Source organism: Ranitomeya imitator, chromosome 1 (assembly GCF_032444005.1).
Source record: "Ranitomeya imitator isolate aRanImi1 chromosome 1, aRanImi1.pri, whole genome shotgun sequence".
Taxonomy (NCBI): domain Eukaryota; kingdom Metazoa; phylum Chordata; class Amphibia; order Anura; family Dendrobatidae; genus Ranitomeya; species Ranitomeya imitator.
The window spans coordinates 946,958,203-946,985,219 of NC_091282.1; the positions used below are offsets into that span (position 1 = coordinate 946,958,203).

The following is a 27,017-nucleotide window of genomic DNA, read 5'->3' on the forward strand; positions in this document are numbered from 1 at the left end:
ATAAGATGATTTTTTATTTTCACGGCTCTGCGTTCTAAACGTCTGTGAAGCACTTGGGGGTTCAAAGTGCTCACCACATATCTAGATAAGTTCCTTTCGGGGTCTAGTTTCTAAAATGGTCACTTGTGGGGGGTTTCTACTGTTTAGGCACACCAGGGGCTCTGCAAACGCAACGTGACACCCGCAGACCATTCCATCAAAGTCTACATTTCAAAAGTCACTACTTCCCTTCTGAGCCCCGACGTGTGCCCAAACAGTGGTTTACCCCCACACATGGGGTATCAGCGTACTCAGGAGAAACTGGACAACAACTTTTGGGGTCCAATTTCTCCTGTAACCCTTGGGAAAATAAAAAATTCTGGGCTAAATAATTATTTTTGAGGAAAGAAAACATATTTATTATTTTCACGGCTCTGCATTATAAACTTCTGTGAAGCACTTGGGGGTTCAAAGTGCTCACCACACATCTAGATAAGTTTCTTTCGGGGTCTAGTTTCCAAAATGGGATCACTTGTGGGGGGTTTCTACTGTTTAGCCACATCAAGGGCTCTGCAAACGCAACGTGACGCCCGCAGAGCATTCCATCAAAGTCTGCATTTCAAAACGTCACTACTTCACTTCCGAGCCCCGGCATGTGCCCAAACAGTAGTTTACCCCCACATATGGGGTATCACCGTACTCAGGAGAAACTGGACAACATCTTTCGGGGTAAAATTTCTCCTGTTACCCTTGGGAAAATAAAAAATTGCAGGCTAAAAGATCATTTTTGAGAAAATAATTATTTTTTTTATTTTCATGGCTCTGCGTTATAAACTTCTGTGAAGCACTTGGGGGTTCAAAGTCCTCACCACACATCTAGATTAGTTTCTTTGGGGGTCTAGTTTCCAAAATGGGGTCATTTGTTGGGGGATCTCCAATGTTTAGGCACACAGGGGCTCTCCAAACGTGACATGGTGTCCGCTAATGATTGGAGCTAATTTTCCATTAAAAAAGCCAAATGGCGTGCCTTCCCTTCCGAGCCCTGCCGTGCACCCAAACAGTGGTTTACCCCCACATATGGGGTATCAGCGTACTCAGGACAAACTGGACAACAAAATTTGGGGTCCAATTTCTCCTATTACCCTTGGCAAAATAGGAAATTCCAGGCTAAAAAATCATTTTTGAGGAAAGAAAAGTTATTTTTTATTTTCATGGCTCTGCGCTATAAACTTCTGTGAAGCACCTGGGGGTTTAAAGTGCTCAATATGCATCTAGATAAGTTCCTTGGGGGTCTAGTTTCCAAAATGGGGTCACTTGTGGGGGATCTCCAATGTTTAGGCACACAGGGGCTCTCCAAACGTGACATGGTGTCCGCTAATGATTGGAGCTAATTTTCCATTAAAAAAGCCAAATGGCGTGCCTTCCCTTCCGAGCCCTGCCGTGCACCCAAACAGTGGTTTACCCCCACATATGGGGTATCAGCGTACTCAGGACAAACTGGACAACAAAATTTGGGGTCCAATTTCTCCTATTACCCTTGGCAAAATAGGAAATTCCAGGCTAAAAAATCATTTTTGAGGAAAGAAAAGTTATTTTTTATTTTCATGGCTCTGCGCTATAAACTTCTGTGAAGCACCTGGGGGTTTAAAGTGCTCAATATGCATCTAGATAAGTTCCTTGGGGGTCTAGTTTCCAAAATGGGGTCACTTGTGGGGGAGCTCCAATGTTTAGGCACACAGGGGCTCTCCAAACGCGACATGGTGTCCGCTAACAATTGGAGCTAATTTTCCATTCAAAAAGTCAAATGGCGCGCCTTCCCTTCCGAGCCCTGCCATGTGCCCAAACAGTGGTTTACCCCCACATATGAGGTATCGGCGTACTCGGGAGAAATTGCTCAACAAATTTTAGGATCGATTTTATCCTATTGCCCATGTGAAAATAAAAAAAATGAGGCTAAAAGAATTTTTTTGTGAAAAAAAAGTACTTTTTCATTTTTGCGGATCAATTTGTGAAGCACCTGGGGGTTCAAAGTGCTCACTATGCATCTAGATAAGTTCCTTGGGGGTCTAGTTTCCAAAATGGGGTCACTTGTGGGGGAGCTCCAATTTTTAGGCACACGGGGGCTCTCCAAACGTGACATGGTGTCCGCTAAAGAGTGGAGCCAATTTTTCATTCAAAAAGTCAAATGGAGCTCCTTCCCTTCCAAGCCCTGCCGTGCGCCCAAACAGTGGTTTACCCCTACATATGAGGTATCAGCGTACTCAGGACAAATTGTACAACAACTTTCGTGGTTCAGTTTCTTTTTTTACCATTGTGAAATAAAAAAAATTGTTGCTAAAAGATAATTTTTGTGACTAAAAAGTTAAATGTTCATTTTTTCCTTCCATGTTGCTTCTGCTGCTGTGAAGCACCTGAAGGGTTAATAAACTTCTTGAATGTGGTTTTGTGCACCTTGAGGGGTGCAGTTTTTAGAATGGTGTCACTTTTGGGTATTTTCAGCCATATAGACCCCGTAAACTGACTTCAAATGTGAGGTGGTCCCTAAAAAAAATGGTTTTGTAAATTTCGTTGTAAAAATGAGAAATCGCTGGTCAAATTTTAACCCTTATAACTTCCTAGCAAAAAAAATTTTGTTTCCAAAATTGTGCTGATGTAAAGTAGACATGTGGGAAATGTTATTTATTAACTATTTTGTGTCACATAACTCTCTGGTTTAACAGAATAAAAATACAAATTGTGAAAATTGCGAAATTTTCAAAATTTTCGCCAAGTTTCCATTTTTATCACAAATAAACGCATAATTTATTGACCTAAATTTACCACTAACATGAAGCCCAATATGTCACGAAAAAACAATCTCAGAATCGCTAGGATCCGTTGAAGCGTTCCTGAGTTATTACCTCATAAAGGGACACTGGTCAGAATTGCAAAAAACGGCCAGGTCATTAAGGTCAAAATAGGCTGGGTCATGAAGGGGTTAAAGGCTGGGACTGACGCCGGCGCTAATAGGGCGTAGAGCTCACATGACGTAAAAACCTCAAATGAACCCCGGGAATGCAAGTGTCGACACCGCTGGAATGGCACTGGCACCGGAGGGGAGTATAAGTGTTTTTATTTTAATGAGGCCAAACATGAGGAAGTAGGGGACAACCCCGTTAAGCAATGGCTTTACATGCCACTGTATCTATACAGAATATACACTGAAGGGAACCTGTCACTCAATTCATGCTGTCCACACCAGAGCCGGGCTGCACAAGACAAGTATGTGTTTCTCAAAATGTTGCGATGATTCAAGAAAACAGTTTAAGAAGCCAGATGGGGAATGTATGGAGAGACTTCACTAATCCGGTATGGCTCTCAGTGGTTTATCCAGATGGGAATATATGGAGAGGCTTCACTAATCCGGCATAACTCTCAGTGGCTTATCCAGATGGGAATATATGGAGAGGCTTCACTAATCCGGTATAACTCTCAGTGGCTTATCCAGATGGGGAATGTATGGAGAGACTTCACTAATCCGGTATAACTCTCAGTGGCTTATCCAGATGGGGAATGTATGGAGAGACTTCACTAATCCGGTATAACTCTCAGTGGCTTATCCAGATGGGAATATATGGAGAGGCTTCACTAATCCGGCATAACTCTCAGTGGCTTATCCAGATGGGGAATATATGGAGAGGCTTCACTAATCCGGTATGGTTCTCAGTGGCTTATCCAGATGGGAATATATGGAGAGGCTTCACTAATCCGGTATGGCTCTCAGTGGCTTATCCAGATGGGGAATATATGGAGAGGCTTCACTAATCTGGTATGGTTCTCAGTGGCTTATCCAGATGGGGAATATATGGAGAGGCTTCACTAATCCGGTATAACTCTCAGTGGCTTATCCAGATGGGGAATATATGGAGAGGCTTCACTAATCCGGTATGGTTCTCAGTGGCTTATCCAGATGGGGAATGTATGGAGAGACTTCACTAATCCGGTATGGCTCTCAGTGGCTTATCCAGATGGGGAATATATGGAGAGGCTTCACTAATCCGGTATAACTCTCAGTGGCTTATCCAGATGGGAATATATGGAGAGGCTTCACTAATCCGGTATAACTCTCAGTGGCTTATCCAGATGGGGAATATATGGAGAGGCTTCACTAATCCGGTATGGCTCTCAGTGGCTTATCCAGATGGGAATATATGGAGAGGCTTCACTAATCCGGCATAACTCTCAGTGGCTTATCCAGATGGGAATATATGGAGAGGCTTCACTAATCCGGTATAACTCTCAGTGGCTTATCCAGATGGGGAATGTATGGAGAGACTTCACTAATCCGGTATAACTCTCAGTGGCTTATCCAGATGGGGAATGTATGGAGAGACTTCACTAATCCGGTATAACTCTCAGTGGCTTATCCAGATGGGAATATATGGAGAGACTTCACTAATCCGGTATAACTCTCAGTGGCTTATCCAGATGGGGAATGTATGGAGAGACTTCACTAATCCGGTATAACTCTCAGTGGCTTATCCAGATGGGAATATATGGAGAGGCTTCACTAATCCGGCATAACTCTCAGTGGCTTATCCAGATGGGGAATATATGGAGAGGCTTCACTAATCCGGTATGGTTCTCAGTGGCTTATCCAGATGGGAATATATGGAGAGGCTTCACTAATCCGGTATGGCTCTCAGTGGCTTATCCAGATGGGGAATATATGGAGAGGCTTCACTAATCTGGTATGGTTCTCAGTGGCTTATCCAGATGGGGAATATATGGAGAGGCTTCACTAATCCGGTATGGTTCTCAGTGGCTTATCCAGATGGGGAATGTATGGAGAGACTTCACTAATCCGGTATGGCTCTCAGTGGCTTATCCAGATGGGAATATATGGAGAGGCTTCACTAATCCGGTATAACTCTCAGTGGCTTATCCAGATGGGAATATATGGAGAGGCTTCACTAATCCGGTATAACTCTCAGTGGCTTATCCAGATGGGGAATATATGGAGAGGCTTCACTAATCCGGTATGGCTCTCAGTGGCTTATCCAGATGGGAATATATGGAGAGGCTTCACTAATTCGGTATGGCTCTCAGTGGCTTATCCAGATGGGGAATATATGGAGAGGCTTCACTAATCCGGTATAACTCTCAGGGGCTTATCCAGATGGGGAATATATGGAGAGGCTTCACTAATCCGGTATAACTCTCAGGGGCTTATCCAGATGGGGAATATATGGAGAGGCTTCACTAATCCGGTATAACTCTCAGTGGCTTATCCAGATGGGGAATGTATGGAGAGGCTTCACTAATCCGGTATGGCTCTCAGTGGCTTATCCAGATGGGGAATATATGGAGAGGCTTCACTAATCCGGTATAACTCTCAGTGGCTTATCCAGATGGGGAATGTATGGAGAGGCTTCACTAATCCGGTATGGCTCTCAGCGGCTTATCCAGATGGGGAATATATGGAGAGGCTTCACTAATCCGGTATAACTCTCAGCGGCTTATCTAGATGGGGAATATATGGAGAGGCTTCACTAATCCGGTATAACTCTCAGTGGCTTATCCAGATGGGGAATGTATGGAGAGGCTTCACTAATCCGGTATGGCTCTCAGTGGCTTATCCAGATGGGGAATATATGGAGAGGCTTCACTAATCCGGTATGGCTCTCAGTGGCTTATCCAGATGGGGAATATATGGAGAGGCTTCACTAATCCGGTATGGCTCTCAGTGGCTTATCCAGATGGGGAATATATGGAGAGGCTTCACTAATCCGGTATAACTCTCAGTGGCTTATCCAGATGGGGAATATATGGAGAGGCTTCACTAATCCGGTATGGCTCTCAGTGGCTTATCCAGATGGGGAATATATGGAGAGGCTTCACTAATCCGGTATAACTCTCAGTGGCTTATCCAGATGGGGAATATATGGAGAGGCTTCACTAATCCGGTATGGCTCTCAGTGGCTTATCCAGATGGGGAATATATGGAGAGGCTTCACTAATCCGGTATAACTCTCAGTGGCTTATCCAGATGGGGAATGTATGGAGAGGCTTCACTAATCCGGTATGGCTCTCAGTGGCTTATCCAGATGGGGAATATATGGAGAGGCTTCACTAATCCGGTATAACTCTCAGTGGCTTATCCAGATGGGGAATGTATGGAGAGGCTTCACTAATCCGGTATGGCTCTCAGTGGCTTATCCAGATGGGGAATGTATGGAGAGGCTTCACTAATCCGGTATAACTCTCAGGGGCTTATCCAGATGGGGAATATATGGAGAGGCTTCACTAATCCGGTATGGCTCTCAGTGGCTTATCCAGATGGGGAATATATGGAGAGGCTTCACTAATCCGGTATAACTCTCAGTGGCTTATCCAGATGGGGAATGTATGGAGAGGCTTCACTAATCCGGTATGGCTCTCAGTGGCTTATCCAGATGGGGAATATATGGAGAGGCTTCACTAATCCGGTATAACTCTCAGTGGCTTATCCAGATGGGGAATATATGGAGAGGCTTCACTAATCCGGTATGGTTCTCAGTGGCTTATCCAGATGGGGAATATATGGAGAGGCTTCACTAATCCGGTATGGTTCTCAGTGGCTTATCCAGATGGGGAATATATGGAGAGGCTTCACTAATCCGGTATGGCTCTCAGTGGCTTATCCAGATGGGGAATATATGGAGAGGCTTCACTAATCCGGTATGGCTCTCAGTGGCTTATCCAGATGGGGAATATATGGAGAGGCTTCACTAATCCGGTATAACTCTCAGTGGCTTATCCAGATGGGGAATATATGGAGAGGCTTCACTAATCCGGTATGGTTCTCAGTGGCTTATCCAGATGGGGAATATATGGAGAGGCTTCACTAATCCGGTATGGCTCTCAGTGGCTTATCCAGATGGGGAATATATGGAGAGGCTTCACTAATCCGGTATGGCTCTCAGTGGCTTATCCAGATGGGAATATATGGAGAGGCTTCACTAATCCGGTATGGCTCTCAGTGGCTTATCTTTGCACCACTCCAGTTGAGTGACAGGTCTCACTCATGTAAGTAAATAGGGAGAGTCCTGACAGTCAACTGTGGGGGGTGGTGAGAAGCTAGCTGGGGAACGGTGGTAGACTAATCAGGCTTCATCCTATAATCACTGGCCAGCTATTCAAACTAGGTTTTCTACAAAACACCAGAGTGTTCAGGAAAAAAAAAATTATAAGTTGTTATTTCTACTCCTGCCTAACCAATCAAGATAACGTGACCAATGTAGTAAAATGCACACTCAAGAGAAAGCAACAAAAATGTAAAACACTAAAACATTTATATAATTAAAGGGGTTATTCCCTTTCAGATAATGTTCGGTCCCGGGTGCAGGTAGTTAGAACACAAACAATGCTGCCCTTACCTGCCCTGGCTCGAACAATGAGTCTCCACTGCTGCTACCGGCGTCAGATATTGGTTAAAGTGCTGACATCACATCAAGAGCGTGACACCCAATCACTGAGCTGAGCGGCTGTGCCAAATTAGACAAACCACCCCATTCACAGTCGCTGATTGGCTGCCGCACCTTGTCCTAACGTCAGCGTCGCATCCAACGCTAGACATCAGGAGTAGCGGCAGAGACTAATCAGTGAACCCGGAGCAGATGAGTACAGCGCGGTTAGTAATGCATACCTTTAATACTGGAAGCTACTGAAGACATGTTGATAATGTTGCCTGATTTTTGAGCAAGCATCTGGAAAACATTAGGAATTAAAGTGACACCAATGTCCAATGCTCTTATGAATAGAGATTATACAGGTTTAGTAAAACATGGTGTGATACAAATGGGACAAGATTGATTGTATGGATGTAATCTGTATCCAGACATATATAGTGATCAATATGGTTTCTTGCTTTAGAGTATGCGTACAAGGTTATTATAGGACAAAATATGGCTGCAGAAGGAGACTAGTCTAGTTAACACTAGCTCTTATCACTCACAAAACAGGAGTATAAAAACATTGAAAAGAACAAAATTAGCTCATTAGACCCTTGGAAAAACAACTAACTGCGCATGATCTTAAAAGGTAATCACGCGCTAGAATGTTCTGGAAGTCTTCATTGCACATGACTGCGTGATGAATTATATAAAGATGATTTTGTAGAATGTACTGCACAGAAGTGGATATAGTAAGACAAGAAAAGAATATAAAAGAATGGGGCTGATTCAGTGAGGTAGGGACTTTCTTCAGACAGGTGAAGCAGACGTGCTGGCCGCCTTGATGCTTTCCTGCAATTTTCCTCCTCACTAAACCGAGGTCCCTCCGATTGAGGAGTGATGCTACAATATCCGGTGATGTATTGATGCTTATTCACTCCTATGTAATTTGTTGTATGTTTATGACATGACTCTGATAGTCACTATATATCCTTTAATTCATGCTTAAAATTGCTATTTGTATAAAATACTTTGTTTTACCACAAGAACTGTTCTCAGTTGGGCCTAACTTGCATGTTAGTGAGCGAGCTGTAAGTATAAATTGAGTTGGTAAGACACATGGCGGCTTTCTTCCAGAAACAGCCCAATACCTGTACAAGAGTGGCGCTAATATTGCAGCTCCGCTTCCCTAAAGTGAACAGAGCAAAGGTGCCGTATCACGCATCTGCAGACAGATGCTACCCTAAGTCTGGAAGAAAGCTGCCATCTCCTCTGATTTATATATATATGGTTTCTTTTATTTGTAAAAAAATATTACTACAGATTTAGTACCATTGTGAGACTACTCTTCAAATCTGCGTGTCTCCATAGAAACAGACTACAAAAACCATTTGTGGCATGATCTTGTAATCAAACTAATTTCTTTATGTCCCCTACTACCGTCCTGTTGGGTACCAAAAGTGGGGACAGAAACCGGGGAGTATGACTACTAAATCAGACTACAGAAGAATTATTTGTAGTCTGTTACCATGGGATCACATAGGTTGGCATAGGAGCTGTAGGCAATTTTTAATAATTTGAAAAAAAAGGTCAAGAATACAATAAGACCAAACTAAAGGGAATCTGACAACTGATAAATGCTTCCCAATCCACAGGCACTGGCTGTATGATTTCAGCCAGGTTTGTCTGACTCCATTTCAGAGAAAAACAGTCTTTCAAAGCCTTCAGGCATCAAGATGCGCGGGTGACTGGTCGGACAGGTAGGCACCTGGTGGCTTCTCCTCGCCGGCTGCCATTGACTGACAGATCTCTCCATGTGTGCGTGTATAGAGACCTGTCAGTCACTAGCAGCTGGTGGGGAGAATCTGTCTGACAAGTCTCCTGTGTGGTTCGGTCCCTGGTGGCTTTTAAAGTAAGTTTTACTCTGAAACGCTGTAGTGTCAAGAGAAAGAGTCAAACATGCCTGACGGAAATCGTATAGCCAATGTCTGATGCATGCTACCCGTGGATCGAGCAGCATGAATCCATTGTCAGGTTCATTTTAACATAGATTAGCAGTAGAACAAACTTCTCCAGAAGTGCAAACCAGACAGATGTAGCCATTATAAAAAAGGCCGTGGCCTGCCCTGGGATCTGAGTTGTAAGCAGTATGAAATAGTAAAACAGAGGTGAAAAATGGTTGTAGTAGTGCACCATTCATTCACTGCATTTTTTTTTTTTTTTACAAAGCTGAAAAATACATTTTTTCTACATTTTTGTTGACAATGCACAGGACATATTATATATAGTAACTACTACAGATCGCAGCACTAAACAATACACGTCATTGATGAATGAGAACATTGTGCCCTTACTTTGGGCAGGAATGCTTTGATCATGAGATACATGCTTCGCACGTTGAGATTCATAGTGAAATCCCAATCTGCCTCCTCACAATCCAATATGGATCCATGGTGAACAAAACTGTAACACATATACAACAGATTACAGTGTAAAGAAACAAGATTTAGGATTAATAACAGTACACCACTTTAAAACAAAAAGAAACCAGTATAGCAGGATCCCACAATGGGCACATACTAAAGGGCATGGCTATTAGAGAAACACTCCAGCCATAATATAGCGTTATGCCACATTCAATGCCAGGGCGGAGAGTGTATGGCACAGTTATTCAGAAATATCAAAGAGTAAAGCCTTGTGCCATACACTAACCCCATAGACCCTGCACTACACATAAAACTGGGAAGAAGCTACAGCAGGATTAACCTCAATATAACAAATTATGCACTTAATACATATACAAGAAATCCCATCTTCACAAGCATGGCTCCTGACGAAGTGGCGAAACGGGCGTAGAGGTGCTTGTGTGGTTTGCCCTGCTCTGGTAGGTAACCAATTTAGAGTTAAGTGCAACTTATGAAACATTCTATTACCTGTTAGCAGGTTTAATCACCCTAGACTAACGTCATCTATGTAATGCATCTGAAATGTTAATGACATCCATACCTTTTTATTAGAAGTCTGTTTTTCTGTTTTCTAGAAAGCAATCAGTGAATGTTTGTACAAATGAGCTTGCAAGTGCATGAAGCTTGGCTCGCAGCTCTTTGGCCCCTCTCCTCTTTCTCCTTCCGCTGCCGGCCTCCTGTCTGTAACTGACCGTTCACGCTGTTCTGTGACCTGTTCCCTCGCCCAAGATCTCACCAAAGTGCTATCATTCCCAGGGGCAAGAGGCGGATTATCGATTTGTGCCACCTCTGGAAACTATGGCATCTACGCGAGATCTCGGACAGGGGAGCCGGTCACAGAGATAAGTGACCTGTAAGTCATGACAGGAGGCCGGCGGCAGGAGGAGAAAGAGGAAGAAGCTATATTATAGAACTGGGGGTAAAAAATCATCAGAATCCAAGAGCGAAGACTCTGAAAACAAAATGTTTAAATAAGCGGAGCAATACATCAAGGATATCCCCAAGATGTCCATTTCCCTTTTTATACCGTTTTATTAAAAAAAAAAATGTTGCAGAACACTGAAGATGGCAACTTGCAAGACATGGAAGCGCAGTTTGCATCCTTGAGTAATGAGAAATCAAAGATTGAAGAAAAGCTTCTCCATCTTCAGCAACACATGGAAATGATGACAAATGAAAGCAATGAGCTGAGGGTCACAATTCAGAGTCTGCAGTCAGAAAGGGACCAACTGAAGGAAGACCTTGGAGAGAATGTACAAATGGCAAGTATTGGTTTTTGAATGATCTCCTATTAAAAGGTTGGGGGGGTTTGTTACTTGTGTTTGGTTTTTTCTTGTTTTTAAGCTTTGTGTAAGCATTTTAACCCCGTCACAACTAGTACTGCACATTTCGTGTCTCCCCCTTTGATGTGAGATCCGGTGGTGAGCCCACATCAAATCCGCGACATGTCAGCCGTTTTGAACAGCTGACATGTGCCCGCAATAGTGGCGAGTGGAATCGCGATCCACCCGCCGCTATTAACTAGTTAAATGCCGGTGTCAAACGCTGACAGCGGCATTTAACTAGCGCATCAGGCAGGAAATGAGTGCATCGCTGACCCCCGTCACGTGATCGGGGGTCAGCGATGTGTCGGCATGACAACCAGAGGTCTCCTTGAGACCTCTATGGTTGCTGGTGCCAGATTGCTGTGAGCGCCACCCTGTGGTCAGCGCTAATAACGGAGTCGATCAAGTTGTGCCAGCTTCTTGCCTCCCATGGAGGCTATTGAAGCATGGCAAAAGTTAAAAAAAAAATGGTTTAAAAAATATGAAAAAAAATAAAAAAAATAAAAGTTTAAATCACCCCCCTATTGCCCCATTCAAAATAAAACAATATTAAAAAACAATAATAAAAAAAATCAAACATACACATATTTGGTATCGACATGTTCAGAATCGCCCGATCTTTCAATAAAAAAAAGGATTAACCTGATCGCTAAACGGCGTAGCGAGAAAAAAAAATCAAAACGCCAGAATTACGTTTTTGTGGTCGCTGCGACATTGCATTAAAATGCAATAACGAGCAATTAAAAGAACGTATCTGCACAAAAGTGGTAATATTAAAAGCATCAGCTCAGAACGCAAAAAATAAGCCCTCACCCGACCCGAGATCCCGAAAAATGGAGACGCTACGGGTATCGGAAAACTGCGCAATGTTTTTTAGCAAAGTTTGGAATTTTTTTTTCACCACTTAGATAAAAAAGAACCTAGACATGTTTGGTGTCTATGAACTTGTAATGACCTGGAGAATCATAATGGTAGGTCACTTTTAGCAGTTAGTGAACCTAGCAAAAAAGCCAAACCAAAAAGAAGTGTGGGGTTGCACTTTTTTTTGCAATTTCACCACACTTGGAATTTTTTTCCCCGTTTTCTAGTACAAGACATGGTAAAACCAATGGTGTCGTTCAAAAGTACAACTCGCCCCACAAAAAACAAAGCCCTCACATAGCCATATTGGTGGAAAAATAAAAAAGTTATGACTCTGGGAAGGAGGGGAGCGAAAAACGAAAACGCAAAAAGGCTCCGTCATAAAGGGTTTAATATCTCTGCCTAAGGAGCTTGTGACATTGTACAGTTCATTAATAAATAAGGATGATTCTTCCAATGACTGCAGCCTGTCGGCAATTTTGTACCCCACTAAATGTCCACTACTAGTTTATAACCTGTCTGATTATGCACCTGTGGCACCCCAGGAGTTCAGGTACCAGTGATATTGCCTTCCTCTCGGGGAGGGTAAAGCCATGCCTGGAGACAGAGGGAATCCATATGGCAGGTAACCTTACATGCAACACATTTTGACTCCAGGCCAGAGGGGGGAGCTCTACACCCGACTTGAGGGGAGCTGCTCTCTCTGATCGGGAGGATGAGTCAGTTGCTACGTAGTTGCTAAGCAGACAAGCAGAGAGTTGACAGTTGGTAGCAGACAGTGAAGGAGCACAGAGGTACTTAGGAGCTAGAGAAAGACTGCTACTGGGCCTCTCTAAGCAGAGCGCAGAAACCGGGTACCAAGAGGCCGAGGGGGACTGCAAGCCCCACAGCAGAACCGGAGGGCAGGAAACTAAAAGGGACTTGCCCACATAATACCTGAGGTACAGCAGCAATCAGAATCCAGAGTCATGTAAACAGAGACCCAAAAGAGACGGCTCAAGCTGCCTACCGTGCAGGTACTGTCCCTGGACAGGGAAGAAAGAGGGCCTTGTTAGAGAGCTACAGGCAGCAAGGGACCACAGATGATCGCATACTGGAAGGCTCCCAAACTGACCTGTCAAGGGGATTTCCACCTGTCTTCAGGCTGCCTGGACTCAGCTACACCTGTTACCGGTACCCTGGGCTGAGGCTGAATACCATCTCAGTAAACAAGGTAAAAACTGCAACCCTGTGTCCTCCAATTATTTGCAGCATTCACCATCCCTGCCAAATACACCGGGAACCCTGGGGACACCGCTTCACCTATAGGAAGCGACACCATCTTTGCTCTAGCACCATCGCCCCCAGAGAATCCCTTTAAGCAGTGTCGGTCACCTCTGACCAAGAACCACAGGTGGCGTCACGAACTTTCCTTATTTCCACAACCCCTTTAAAGACCTTTCCTTTAACATGGGCACCCAGGGTACGGACCAGGCCGCCGCCGCCGTGACACATCCCTTTAAGTAACGGACCCTGTACAGAGTACCCCACGGCCCTGACGGGCGCTTCATTTTGGCGTCACGAACAGGATGGACTGACCCTTTGAAGTGGGTCTTGTGCGACTGTACTTAAAAGAGAGACTTTAATAAGTTGTATGCCAGAGACTTTAAAGGGTTTCTAAAACATCGCCATCAAAACATCGCCATAACTGCGTCATGCCATAACTGACACCATCACTGCGTCACATGGTGCGCGCACTTTGTTTTAAAAATAACCGCCAACAGCTACCAGAAGGAGCGACGTGAGGAGCGCAGAAAAAGAGGGGTGTGCCATAGTGGGTGGAGCCTGAAGTGAGAGCCACAAGTGAGGTTGCCGTGCAGCAACACAGCAAGTGAAGGTGCTGCACAGCCCTGGACGGAGGGTCGGGAGAAGAGCCCGACCGCTGACAAGAGGAACCGCTGCAGACCGCGCACTGGAGGAACCACTACAGTCTCCGGAAAAGAACACATCGGGCCTCTATAAAGTTAGCAAGGGGACATGTCTGACCCGGGAGAAAAATTGGCGGCGATCGCAGCCGCAGGCCCCATGATGCCCCCAGACCTTACGGTGGACGCAGCCGCAGGTCCCATAATGCCACCAGGCCCCGCAGTGCCCGCAGCTCCTGCCAGCCGGCCGGCCCCCACAGCAGTAACTGCTCCCATAATGCCGCTATCCATGCCCTATATACCAGGAGCGGCCTGGCTTCCACAATATTCTGGGGAGTCCCATACACTCAGTGACTTTAAGGAAAGGCTCTGCAGCCTATTTGAAGTATATCCTCTGACAGAGCATCAAAAGGTCAGCATTCTAATTGGCCAACTAATTGGCGCAGCCCCAAGCGAGGTAAAATCCTAGCCAGATATAGAAAAAGGGACTGTGCAGCAAATCTTTGCCAAACTTAAAATCACCTTTGACACCCGCACCTTTGCAGAAATCAAAATGAAGTTTTTTGGGTGCAAGCAGAGAACACAGGATAGCATACGGGACTATGCCCTTAATCTACAAGAGGCAGTGCGGGCCATCAAACAAGTTGACCCTAACAGCGTACAGGATGGAGACAAGCTCTTAAAGGAGCAGTTCATTGAGGGACTACAGTCATGGACAAAAATTTTGAGAATGAGACAAATATTAATTTTTCCAAAGTCTACTGCTTCATTTTTTCTAATGGCAGTTTGCATATACTCCTGAATGTCAGAGTGATCAGCTTAACAGCAATTACTGTACTTGCAAAGTCAATATTTGCCCAGAAAATGAACTTTAACCTCCAAAACACATTTCAACATCATTGCAGTCCTGCCTTAAAAGGAGCAGCTAACATTGTTTTAGTGATTGATCCATTAACACAGGTGTGGGTGTGGATGAGGACAGGGCTGGCGATCATTCAGTCATGATTAAGTAAGAATGACATCACTGGACACTTTAAAAGGAGGCTGGTGCTTGGTATCATTGTTTCTATTCAGTTAACCATGGTTATCTCTAAAGAAACACGTGCAGCCATCATTGCACTGCACAAAAATGGCCTAACAGGGAAGAGTATCGCAGCTACAAAGATTGCACCTCAGTCAACAATCTATCGCATCATCAAGAACTTCAAGGAGAGAGCTTCCATTGTTGTCAAAAAGGCTCCAGGGCGCCCAAGAAAGACCAGCAAGCGCCAGGACCGTATCTTAAAACTGTTTCAGCTGTGGGATCGGACTACCAGCAGTGCCGAGCTTGCTCAGGAATGGCAGCAGGCTGGTGTGAGTGCTTCTGGACGCACTGTGAGGCGGAGACTCTTTGAGCAAGGCCTGGTTTCAAGGAGGGCAGCAAAGAAGCCACTTCTCTCCAGAAAAAACATCAGGGACCGACTGATATTCTGCAAAAGGTACAGGGAGTGGACTGCTGAGGACTGGGGCAAAGTCATTTTCTCTGATGAATCCCCTTTTCGATTGTTTGGGACATCTGGAAAACAGCTTATTCGGAGAAGAAGAGGTGAGCGCTACCACCAGTCTTGTCTCATGCCAACTGTAAAGCATCCTGAAACCATTCATGTGTGGGGTTGCTTCTCAGCCAAGGGAATCGGCTCACTCACAGTCTTGCCTAAAAACACAGCCATGAATAAAGAATAGTACCAGAATGTCCTCCAAGAGCAACTTCTCCCAACCGTGGAAGAGCAGTTTGGCACCCAACAATGCCTTTTCCAGCATGATGGAGCACCTTGCCATAAAGCAAAGGAGATAACTAAATGGCTCATGGAACAAAACAGAGATTTTGGGTCCATGGCCTGGAAACTCCCCAGATCTTAATCCCATTGAGAACTTGTGGTCAATCATCAAAAAACAGGTGGACAAACAAAAACCAACAAATTCTGGCAAAATGCAAGCATTGATTATGCAAGAATGGACTGCTATCAGCCAGGATTTGGCCCAGAAGTTGATTGAGAGCATGCCAGGGAAAATTGCAGAGGTCTTGAAGAAGAAGGGTCAACACTGCAAATATTGACTTGCTGCATTAACTCAATCTAACTGTCAATATAACCTATTGGTACTCATTATATGATTGCAATTATATTTCTGTATGTGATATAAACATCAGACAAACACTAATAAAAACCAGAGGGCAGCAGATCATGTGAAAATATAATTTTGGTGTCATTCTCAAAAATTTTGGCCATGACTGTACTGTCCAGCACCCACAGGACCCAGCGACACATCCTGGCCTTGCAAATCCCTGACCTGGACTTTGCGCAATTTAAAGACAGGGCCATCCGGGTGCTGCACGAACCTCAGCCCAGCCGCACAGTGCCCCCTAGGTATTCAGCCCTCACGTACCACCAGGAGGTGGCATCATATCCTCAGGTTCCCGTTGAGGCCGATGCACAGACCCTGGATGATGATCCTTCCACAGGACTACGCCTCCAGGTCAAGGAACTGACGAAAAGCGTAGCTGCACTAGCCAGGACTGTGCAGTCCCCGCAGGAATCTCCGAAAGAAAAGATCAAGCTGGCTGCCAGCACAGAGAACGTCCCTTGGCGAAGACTGAAGAGGATTCCGCCGACCAGAGGAAGAGATAATGACAACTATCATCAGGACGGACGACCCATCTGCCGCCGCTGCAACCAGGCAGGACATTGCAAGGTACTGTCATTTAAACGAGCGACCCCTGGGGCAGAGGGCCAACCCCAAGGAATAAGACGACCAGGCCCACAAAGTTGGCGAGCCAAATACATTGGAGGACGACCAGTCCTCCCCGTTGTGATCGACGGCATCCCGATAAATGCTTTATTGGACACCGGCTCCCAGGTTACAACTATGCCTTACATTCTCTATAAACATTATTGGGCTGACACAGACATTACCTGTGGCCCAGATAGTGATTTAACAATAGTTGCCAGTAATGGCCAGCATTTGCCACAGGTGGGGTACAAAGAGGTCACCAATAAGGTGGGGTGGGTAGAATTGAAGGCCCAAGGAATGGTGATTGTTGATATTGATCGACGTGAATGTAACCCTATGTTGACCATTGCTACTAATATTATTGAAAATGGTCTTGCCGAGGTTATTGTCTTGTTACAACAGGTGGTCGAAACTGCTGGTTCCAGTGAACAACGTATCCTGCAGAAAGAAATCAGAGCTCTGGTGCAGAGACAACAGGTAGAATTATCTGGTGGAGAGATTGGCCGTGTCACAGTGAGTGACCTGATCCCCATTACAATACCCCCCAGGAGTGAAATGTTAATATGGTGTCGGGCATCACTAGGCCTCAGAGGTAAAGACTACCAGGCCCTGGTAGAACCTGTGTATTCAGACAGTAGGCCCACAATCCTGACAGCCAGAGGGGTGGTTGATGTCCGCAAGGGGAGGGTACCAGTACGTGTCCTTAACTGCGGAGAGGAAGAAGTCCACCTAACCAGATATGCTACACTTGCTACACTGTTTACTGTAAATAATAACCAGGCGGAGGACAATGGCTCTGCAGGACAATTGGAAGATTGGTGTCAGAAATGACACGTGGGCACTGACTCTACCCCATCACACCAAAAACAAGGGGCTTACCGGGTGGTCCATAAGTATGAGCGGGTATTCAGCAAATACCCACTAGATTTTGGGCAGGTAAAAGGGGTTCAAAATCATATCCCCACGGGAAATCATCCGCCCATAAAAGAGAGGTACTGGCCTGTACCTCCAGCTCACTACCAATGTGCCAAAAGTATGTCACGAGAGATGAAGGAGGCTGGGGTAATCAGAGATAGTTGTAGCCCCTGGGCAGCTCCATTAGTCCTCGTCAGGAAGAAGGATGGTACAATGAGGATGTGTGTTGATTACAGGCAGATAAACCGCATTACACATAAGGATGCCTACCCATTACCCAGAATTGAAGAGTCATTAGCTGCTTTAAAATCTGCTAACTATTTCTCTACCTTGGATCTCACTAGTGGGTATTGGCAGGTTCCCGTAGCAGAGGCGGATAAGGAAAAGACGGCCTTCACAACACCGATGGGTCTCTCAATTTAACTACATGTCATTCGGACTGTGCAACGCACCAGGAACATTCCAGAGGATGATGGAGAATTTCGAAACCGTCTTGCTGTACCTGGACGATGTCATTGTCTTCTCCAAGACATATGAGGACCACCTGAAGCACCTGGCCGAGGTGTTCGATGCTCTGTCCAACTTTGGCCTAAAGGTAAAACCATCCAAATGTCATCTGTTAAAGCCCAAAGTGCAGTACCTGGGCCATGTGGTAAGCGCCGAAGGAGTGGCACCAGACCCTGAGAAGGTCGCCGTGATCAGAGACTGGCCGAAGCCCAGCAACATCCATGAAGTCCGACAGTTCCTCAGGGTTGGTAGGCTACTACAGAAGATTTATTACAGACTTCACCAAGATAGCCGCACCACTACAAGACCTGTTAGTGGGCCAATCTAAGAAAACCAGGGGAAAGAACACCCCATTTGACTGGAACGACAGACTGGAGGGATCCTGCGCTCGGTTGAAGTTGGCTCTCACATGAGAGGAGGTACTGGCCTACCCAGAATATGACCAACCGTTCGTGCTGTACACGGACACCAGCAATGTGGGACTGGGAGCCGTGTTGTCCCAGGTACAGAAAGGCAAAGAAAGGGTAATTGCCTATGCCAGCAGGAAACTTAGTCCCACCGAAAGGAACCCCGAGAACTACAGTTCCTTCAAGCTGGAGTTCCTCGCCATAGTCTGTGAGGTAACAGAGCGGTTCAAACACTACCTGGCCTCCGCAAGATTCAGTTTTCACGGACAACAATCCGCTGACACACCTGGAGATGGCAAAACTAGGTGCTTTGAGCAGCGATGGATGGTCCGATTGTCCAATTATGAATTCATCATCAAGTACCGGGCAAGGCATAAGAATGCCAATGCCGATGCGCTGTCCAGAATGCCTAACTTACCAGAGATGGGAGAAGATTCAGAAGAACTCGAAAAAATAGAGTTACCAGCTTTCCATCGCCCCAGGGTGACTCAGTATTCCCTTTATGTGAGGAACAAGCAAGAAGCTACGCTGAACCCATTGCCTCATCATGGATGGGCCAAGACACAGGACAGTGACCCAGCAGTCCGTCTGGTCAAGGAGCTGCTGACGCAAGCCGATTCGCACCCTAGTCCAGATGCTCCACAAGAGACGCAACAGCTGTGGAAAGAGAAAGGCAAACTATTTATGTACGACGGTAAGCTGTGTCTGAGGAATATTGACCCACGCACTCATGACCTGGTCTGGCAGATAGTGGTCCCAAGACAAGAAGCGCCAATGGTTCTGGAAGCGTACCACAATGAAGCAGGACACTTCGGATGGAAGAAGTTAGAGATCCTACTTCGTGCAAGGTTTTACTGGATTAGCATGAGAAAAGCCATTGAAAAGTGGTGCCGAGAGTGTGGCCCATGCAACCTGCGCAGAAAGGACCGTGTCAGCCAGAGGGCTCCCCACAGCCCATAGTCACCAAACAGCCACTTGAACTGGTAGCTTTAGACCACGTGAAGCTAACTCCAAGCCGGTCAGGCTATGTCTATGCTCTGACCATTATGGACCATTACTCCAGATTCCTGGTAGTCGTACCTGTCAAGGACCAGACAGCAGCCAAAGCCTTCCAGCAACACTTTTGCCAACCACATGGATACCCAGAGAAGGTACTCACTGATCAAGGTCCAGCCTTTGAAGAAGTAGTGTTTCAAGAATTCTGCAACCTGTATGGATGCAAAAAGATCAGAACACCACCGTACCACCAACAAAGCAACGGAATGTGTGAAAAGATGAACCAAGTAGTGATTGACTTACTGAAGACCTTGCCTTTACACGAAAGAAACTTGTGGCCAGAGAAGTTGCCTGATTTGGTAGATTTGTACAATCACATCCCAGTGAATTCAACCAACTATACTCCAGCATACCTGATGAGAGGAAGATCAAGCAAATTACCTGTTGATCTAGACATGGGAGTCCTAACCCCAGAAACAACCTCACCAGATACAGATTGGGATACCGAGTGACAAGAGAAATACCGCCAAGTACAAGAGTGTGTAGAAAGAAGCTTGTCTCGGGCAAGACAAAAACCAGAGAGACTATAACCAACGTGTCCCTGCAATTCCCTTGTCACCAGGTGAACAAGTGTTAAAGCGAAAAAGGAGAATGCACAAACTCGATCAGTGGGAAGCAGAAGCATATACTATCTTACCATCCAACTTTGACAATACTAAAGTCTATCTAATCAGCAAAGATGGAGGAGAAACATCACTACAGTATCTAGAGATCATCTCAAAGTATGCCCTGACAAATTTAGAGACAAAGAAAAAGATCCAAGTACTACTCAACCAATGGTAGAAGAAGAAAACAGGATCCATACCGTTCTTGGAGATTTTCCCCAGTCTTGGACTCAAGTACATCAGGCCATAGTGATACCGGTCTTGACTTTTCCCCAGCTAGAAATACCAGAACAAAATGTGATTCAAGACCATCCTGAGACAGAAGAGACTTTGCACCAGCGGGCTCAAGCAGCAAACGTCACCCCAGCAGTGGAACAAGAGAATCCACCCTCTGCTATCGGTGAATGTGTCAGACCCATGGTGAATCTAAGAAGTCGCAGACGTTTGCCCACTTTACCAATACGATGCTGGCCTACAAGTAGCACAGACACTAGTGGGTTCACAACAGCAGACACGTTAGACCAGGAACTACGCAGATCCACCCGTAGTACCAGAGGTCAGATCCCAGCCTGTTACAGGGACTGCTGTCAATAATTGTTATCTGTTTTAAAAATGTTTGCTTATGCTTGTTGCAAGTTTAAAATGGACAATACGGTAATGGACAGTGAATTGCCCAAAAACTGTTATTGTACATAGTTGGCACCCTGGTTCTGCCCACATTGCCGGCGTGAGTAGAGCCTTGTTACTTCACTGACCTGAAGCTAAAACCGTTTGGGTGTGGCGAACATCGGGTCTGGATACGCCATGTAGCCCGCCCAAGTCCTACATTTGGGGTTTATGACGGATCCCCCGCATCGGTACTGTTGTTAATGAACAAGGACACCCTGGTATAAGACCAGTTGTACTTTTGTAAATATGTTTGCAACGTTTAAGCCAAAAATGCCTCCCGTAAGGGAAGAACAAGTTGAAACCTTTTTTATGTATTTCAAAATGTTTTACACCTTTGTAACCTGTAGTTAATGTTTCCTTTTCCCAGTCCGGGAGTACTGGATTTAACAGGGGGGAATGTGGCACCCCAGGAGTTCAGGTACCACAGTGGTATTGCCTTCCTCTCGGGGAGGGTAAAGCCATGCTGGAGACAGGGGGAATCCCTTTGGCAGGTAACCTTACATGCAACACATTTTGACTCCAGGCCAGAGGGGGGAGCTCTACACCCGACTTGAGGGGAGCTGCTCTCTCTGGTCAGGATGAGTCAGTTGCTACGTAGTTGCTAAGCAGACAAGCAGAGAGTTGACAGTTGGTAGCAGACAGTGAAGGAGCACAGAGGTACTTAGGAGCTAGAGAAAGACTGCTACTGGGCCTCTCTAAGCTGAGCGCAGAAACCGGGTGCCGAGAGCCCGAGGCCAAGGGGGACTGTAAGCCCCACGGCAGAACTGGAGGGCAGGAAACTAAAAGGGACTTGCCCACATAATACCTGAGGTACAGCAGCAATCAGAGTCACCGTAAACAGAGATCCAAAAGAGACGGCTCGAGTTGCCTACCGTGCAGGTACTGTTCCTGGACAGGGAAGAAAGAGGGCCTTGTTAGAGAGCTACAGGCAGCAAGGGACCACAGATGAGCGCATAGTGGAAGGCTCCCAAACTGACCTGTCAAGGGGATTTCCACCTGTCTTCAGGCTGCCTGGACTCCAGCTACACCTGTTACCGGTACCCTGGACTGAGGCTGAATACCATCTCAGTAAACAAGGTAAAAACTGCAACCCTGTGTCCTCCAATTATTTGCGGCATTCACCATCCCTGCCAAATACACCGGGAACCCTGGGGACACCGCTTCACCTGTGGGAAGCGACACCATCTTTGGTGCAGCACCATTGCCCCAGAGAACCCCTTAAAGCAGCGTAGGTCACCTCTGACAGAGAACCACAGGTGGTGTCATGAACTTTCCTTATTTCCACAACACCTTTAAAGACCTTTCCTTTAACATGGGCACCCAAGGCAACGGACCGGGTCGCCGCTGCCGCCGTGACACGTCCCTTTAAGTAACGGACCCGGTACCGAGTACCCCAAGGCACTGACGGGCGACTCACACCTATATGCATTTCTTTGTGCTTTTGCATTATTTTCTGCAAATACTACAGATGTGGTTTCCCCTTTCTGGCTAGAATAAGTTGAGGCCATGTTATTACACGTGCGGGATGCAGATGGACAGAAGTGCTGGCCATGCTCCCTGCACTTTGCACGCTCATTTGCATAAACATTCAGCAATGAATAACTAGAAAATGGAAATAACGGACATATTATACAAAAGTATCATCATCAACATTTTAGATGCTTTACATAGATTGTATTATTTTCGGGTCAAAAAACAGATTTCCTTTACCCTTCTGGTGCATACTTTGCATACGGTGCCATTGGCTTCTGTTGCACCTCTTTCTGTAATTGTTTATACCTTCAGTGTATACTGCTGAGGCGGCGCTAACTTTTTTTGTGCATAGTGTCAGCCTCCTAGTGGCCGCAGCATACACCCCATGATTCCTGTGTCCCCCAATGAAGCGATAGAGAAAATTAGGATTGTGCTGGAGGCTTCCTGCATTGTTTTCTGACAATTTTTTTTAACCCCTTTGAGCGCTTCCTGACACTGTAGATTCTCACACAGAATGCTTCCACACAGATCTCCTCTATCCAGACGACTGATGAAGGTCGGGTACTGACTGAAACGTCTCTTAATTTTCTGGAATTTCTTCATTCAATTAATAAGTTCTTGAATACACCTATATGAGAACCAAATATTTCTACATCGCAGCTGACGGATTTGGTTCTCCTACTTGTGCACCACCAGATTTCCTGAAGTGCCGTGTTTTCCTAATTACTCCCATGGAGACTATTGAAGCAAGTGTAAAGTAAAAAAAAAAATGTTCAAACCACCCCCCCATTCAAAATAAAACAATTAAAAATGTATATATAAAAAAATGCAGGTCAGTTTTAACATTTAGTGAACATAATAAAAAAGCAAAAACAATTGTGGAATTGCACTCTGTTTTTTGCAACTTCGCAGCACTTACAGGCATAACATGCCAATGTGTAAGAACTTTAAAGTGATTCTTATGGCAAAGCTGCCTTTGCAAGCATCATGGAAGAGAGCTCAATTCTGTCCAGGGGTGAAAAATGCCACTAGTCCGAACTGAGGAGCGCAACTAAGAGCGGGAGGCAGAGGAGATACGTTTAGAACACTCCTTTTAAAGGCATATTCTGGCTACACCCAATTATGATTTATCCTCTGGATAAATGCTAGCTCCCAACAGTCAGACTTCAACGGATTCTCAGAACACGCGGCCCTGGGCTGTCCCGAGCTGCCAGAATATGGTCCGAAAAAGTTGTATGAAGATCCAGTTGAGTACGTTCCCAGACATTTCAAAGATAGCTGAAGGCTTGAGTTGCGCTCCAATTAACTACTCCAGGCCAGATGGAAAAAATAGGGGTGACATAATTATTACCACCCATCCAGTGGACAAATGATTATTGGCAGATATATCCCTTTAAAACTCGTGTGACATTTTGAAAGCCTACAGGTTGACATATAGGAATTGTAGATTGGAATATTTGTCAACTTCACACATAAAAGGCCTACATTGTGACGGAATTATATATGGGTCAATGCTTCCCAGGACATATACAGTACACAGGGAGATAAAGGATGCTGAACATATAGAGGGTTCAATGTACTTACCCAGCTACATTGAACAGAACATCAATTCTGTCCATTTCCCGGCACAGTTTTTCAATCTCCTCCTTCTTGGTGACATCTAACACTCTTGTCTGAATACCTAGAGGAAATTGTATACAAATTCTTTTTAGTGATTTAGTAGTCTCCAATCATCAGCTGCTGCTCTTCGTCATACTGCTGCATATAACATTGTCCCTGAGGGTCCATAACAGCCCCAGGACAGCAGTGAACATAAAGTAAAAGTATTCGTTTTTTCCAAAATATGAGGGTTGTGGCATAGTCAATGCTATAGTTCTCCCTACGAAATAAAATAGGCATATGGAGATGGGCATCAGTATACCCCAATATCTTTCAGAAGTGTGAATACAGGAATGCATTATTTATTTGCTTGTTGTTGTTTATCAGCTTAAGTGTTTGTAATATTTGTCCTAAGATAAAAAGTACAAGAAAGCTGATGCATTATTTTATGTATTTCGGTGTGCACATAGCTGTTCTTTGATGTGTCTCTTTAAATATTTTTCTCCATACAGTTCTCTCTACTGACAAATTTAGTTGCCTCTTTGAAGAGCCTCAGTAGGCGACAAGGGTCCCTGATCAGCTGCCAATGGCCGATTTCAAAGTAATTCATGCTCCAGTTTGCTGCTGCATGTTATAATCAGTCACAGCTTTACGCTGTTCGTACAGATGCTCCATCGTACGCAGTGTTGAATTCCATCACATTGTTGCTTACAAAAATGCCCAGTTACAACTGAAGAGGAGCCATCGAGGACGAGATTTGCTCCTTGATAAAGAGGAGTAACTCATCCGCTGCATGGCTTTTGTTGCCCATGCTCTTATACTGTAAAACAGCTTAGCAGTGCTTCAGCTTATAAGAAAGAAAAAAAGTAAAGGGAGAAAAGTGGATGCAACTATCTGCCCTGTTGTTCTTGGGGATGCGGCCATATACATTGAGGATGATGGGGAGGAGGTGTAGGATGAAGATGATAAGTGCCATCATTGGAACCAGACTGGTTGTGGTAGTCCATCATTAACTTAAAATGTCGACCCAGTGAGCCATAGAAGACATTTACTATCCCTGTACATAACTGCTGCTCCATGTGCTAGAGGGGTTGTCCGGTCTTAAACTACAAGTCTGCAGTCACTATGCGACTGCAGATTTGTAAATCTTCATATCGTACCCACTGCGCACTGTGAGGATTCTCCAATGCTGGCACCGAGCTATAATTTGACTGCATTTAAGATATTTGCATACTTCACTAGACATTCAGACTAGACTGTATCTGGCCTCACTCAATATACTTTCATTGAGTGAGGCCAGATACAGTCTAGTTGGCATGTGACTGTATGTATGCAAATCGCATACTTACGGTCAAGCCCCCTCTTGCGACGCCAGCACTGGAGAACTCTCACAGTCACTGCAGACTTGTAGTTTAAGACCAGACAACCCCTTTAATGATGTGATGTATGGTCAAGCTCACTGCCGGGTCTTCACAGCATAGACAATTGCCTTACAATACGAGATGTGCAGCATTTGAAACAATGGATACTGGAAGCCTGTGCTAGAATTTCCTCTGTGGTGTTGCTATCAGTGTGTCAAGAGTGGGACAAGAGGGTTGCATTGACAATCCAACACAATGGGCAGCACTTTGAACACATTGTATAAGTGGTCATAAACTTGTAAATAAGTCATGAAAGAATAAAGTTACGTTAAAACCAAGCACACCATTGTTTTTCTTGTGAAATTCTCAATAAGTTTGATGTGTCACATGACCCTCTTCCCATTGTAAAAAATAAAGTTGGATCCAAAATGGCCGACTTCAAAATGGCCGCCACGGTCACCACCCGTCTTGAAAAGTTTCCCCACTCCCATATACTAATGTGCCATAAACAGGAAGCTGATATCACCAACCATTCCCATTTATGTAGGTGTATCCATATAAATAGCCCACCCTGTACACTGCAAATGGAAAAATAAGCACAGTTCCCCCTGTAGCCCATGTTTTACTGCGCAGTACTTGTAAACAATGGGACATAATTAGCCAGACTGTCTAAATATGCATTTACACTGCAAGGTTATCATGAACAACAGTTCCTAGGGATGCTGTTTTATAGTAATCTTTCAGTATAAACAGGCAGTTGATCACCCGATGAAGGAGGAAACCGCTTGTTCATCAGCTGAAATGATCTTGTGGTTTTCACAGAGCTCATTCTGTGTAATCAGGACTCATGCTACCGAGAACAATCATCTATTACAGGTTGTTCGGTGCACATTGATTAACGCGGTCTGCCTGTGTACACAGGCTATTAAGACAATCGTGTTACCAATCAACCGGCATTTGGTGCTGTCGGTCAGTTTAGGTAAAAATGGACCTTAATTCTTAGCCAGTGCAAACAGATGAGCCAATCTTAAAATGCCCCAGATCTATCACAGTGGTTCATACGGTTTGATAAATGTGTCTAGTGTAGGTTTACACCACCTATTAGTTGGCTTATTTTGTGCCAGAAATGAGTGCCCCAATCTTGGCATAGCTGCTGGTGCATACTAAGCTAAGCCCCTTTCAGTGAGGTCAGAAAAGTCGAAAAAGTGTCTAAAACACAAATATGGGTTTCAAGTCACATAAGACAGTTTTTTGGCACAAATTACTCCAGGATTCTGGGATCTAAGGGGTAAGGTGTCTCCTTGTGGAGACTGGCATCCCAGTATGAGGAGGCTTAAACGCCAACAGGTGGCACTAGAGTTCAAGTCCTCTTCCTCTCTGAAACGACAATTTGCATATTCAGGATCCTGGCACATTTAGCTTGATAAATATGCCCCAATGTCTGAGGTCACATCTACAGGACCAAATACAATGAATTGCAAAGCCGACCCCAGCAACAGATAAATGATCATTTGGCATCCCCTTCATTTGGGAAACCCTATGATATCAATTTGGGGGTGTAATTCACAATGAAGTGGCGGTAACAACCTTTGTAGGATTCTAGAGCCTTCAGCTTCTCTTCATTGACATCTGTTGCAATCACCTTTGCTCCTTCTTTAGCAAAAGCCTAAAAACAACAAAAAGAAATATTGTAGTACTGTCATTTCCATA

At 45.0% G+C, this 27,017-nt stretch overlaps 1 protein-coding gene across 2 annotated transcripts in view; it reads right to left on the reverse strand.

Moving 5' to 3' along the window:
• BDH2 (3-hydroxybutyrate dehydrogenase 2) overlaps nt 1-27,017 on the reverse strand; it is a 54,166-nt gene that overhangs the window by 12,056 nt on the left and 15,093 nt on the right. For both annotated transcript variants that reach the window (XM_069743662.1, XM_069743663.1), the window contains exons 3-6: nt 26,895-26,973; nt 23,932-24,028; nt 9,746-9,854; nt 7,646-7,706 (exon numbers count right to left, since the gene is read on the reverse strand). In XM_069743662.1, the coding sequence (XP_069599763.1) occupies nt 7,646-7,706; nt 9,746-9,854; nt 23,932-24,028; nt 26,895-26,973 (346 nt within the window). The remainder of the gene's footprint in view (nt 1-7,645; nt 7,707-9,745; nt 9,855-23,931; nt 24,029-26,894; nt 26,974-27,017) is intronic.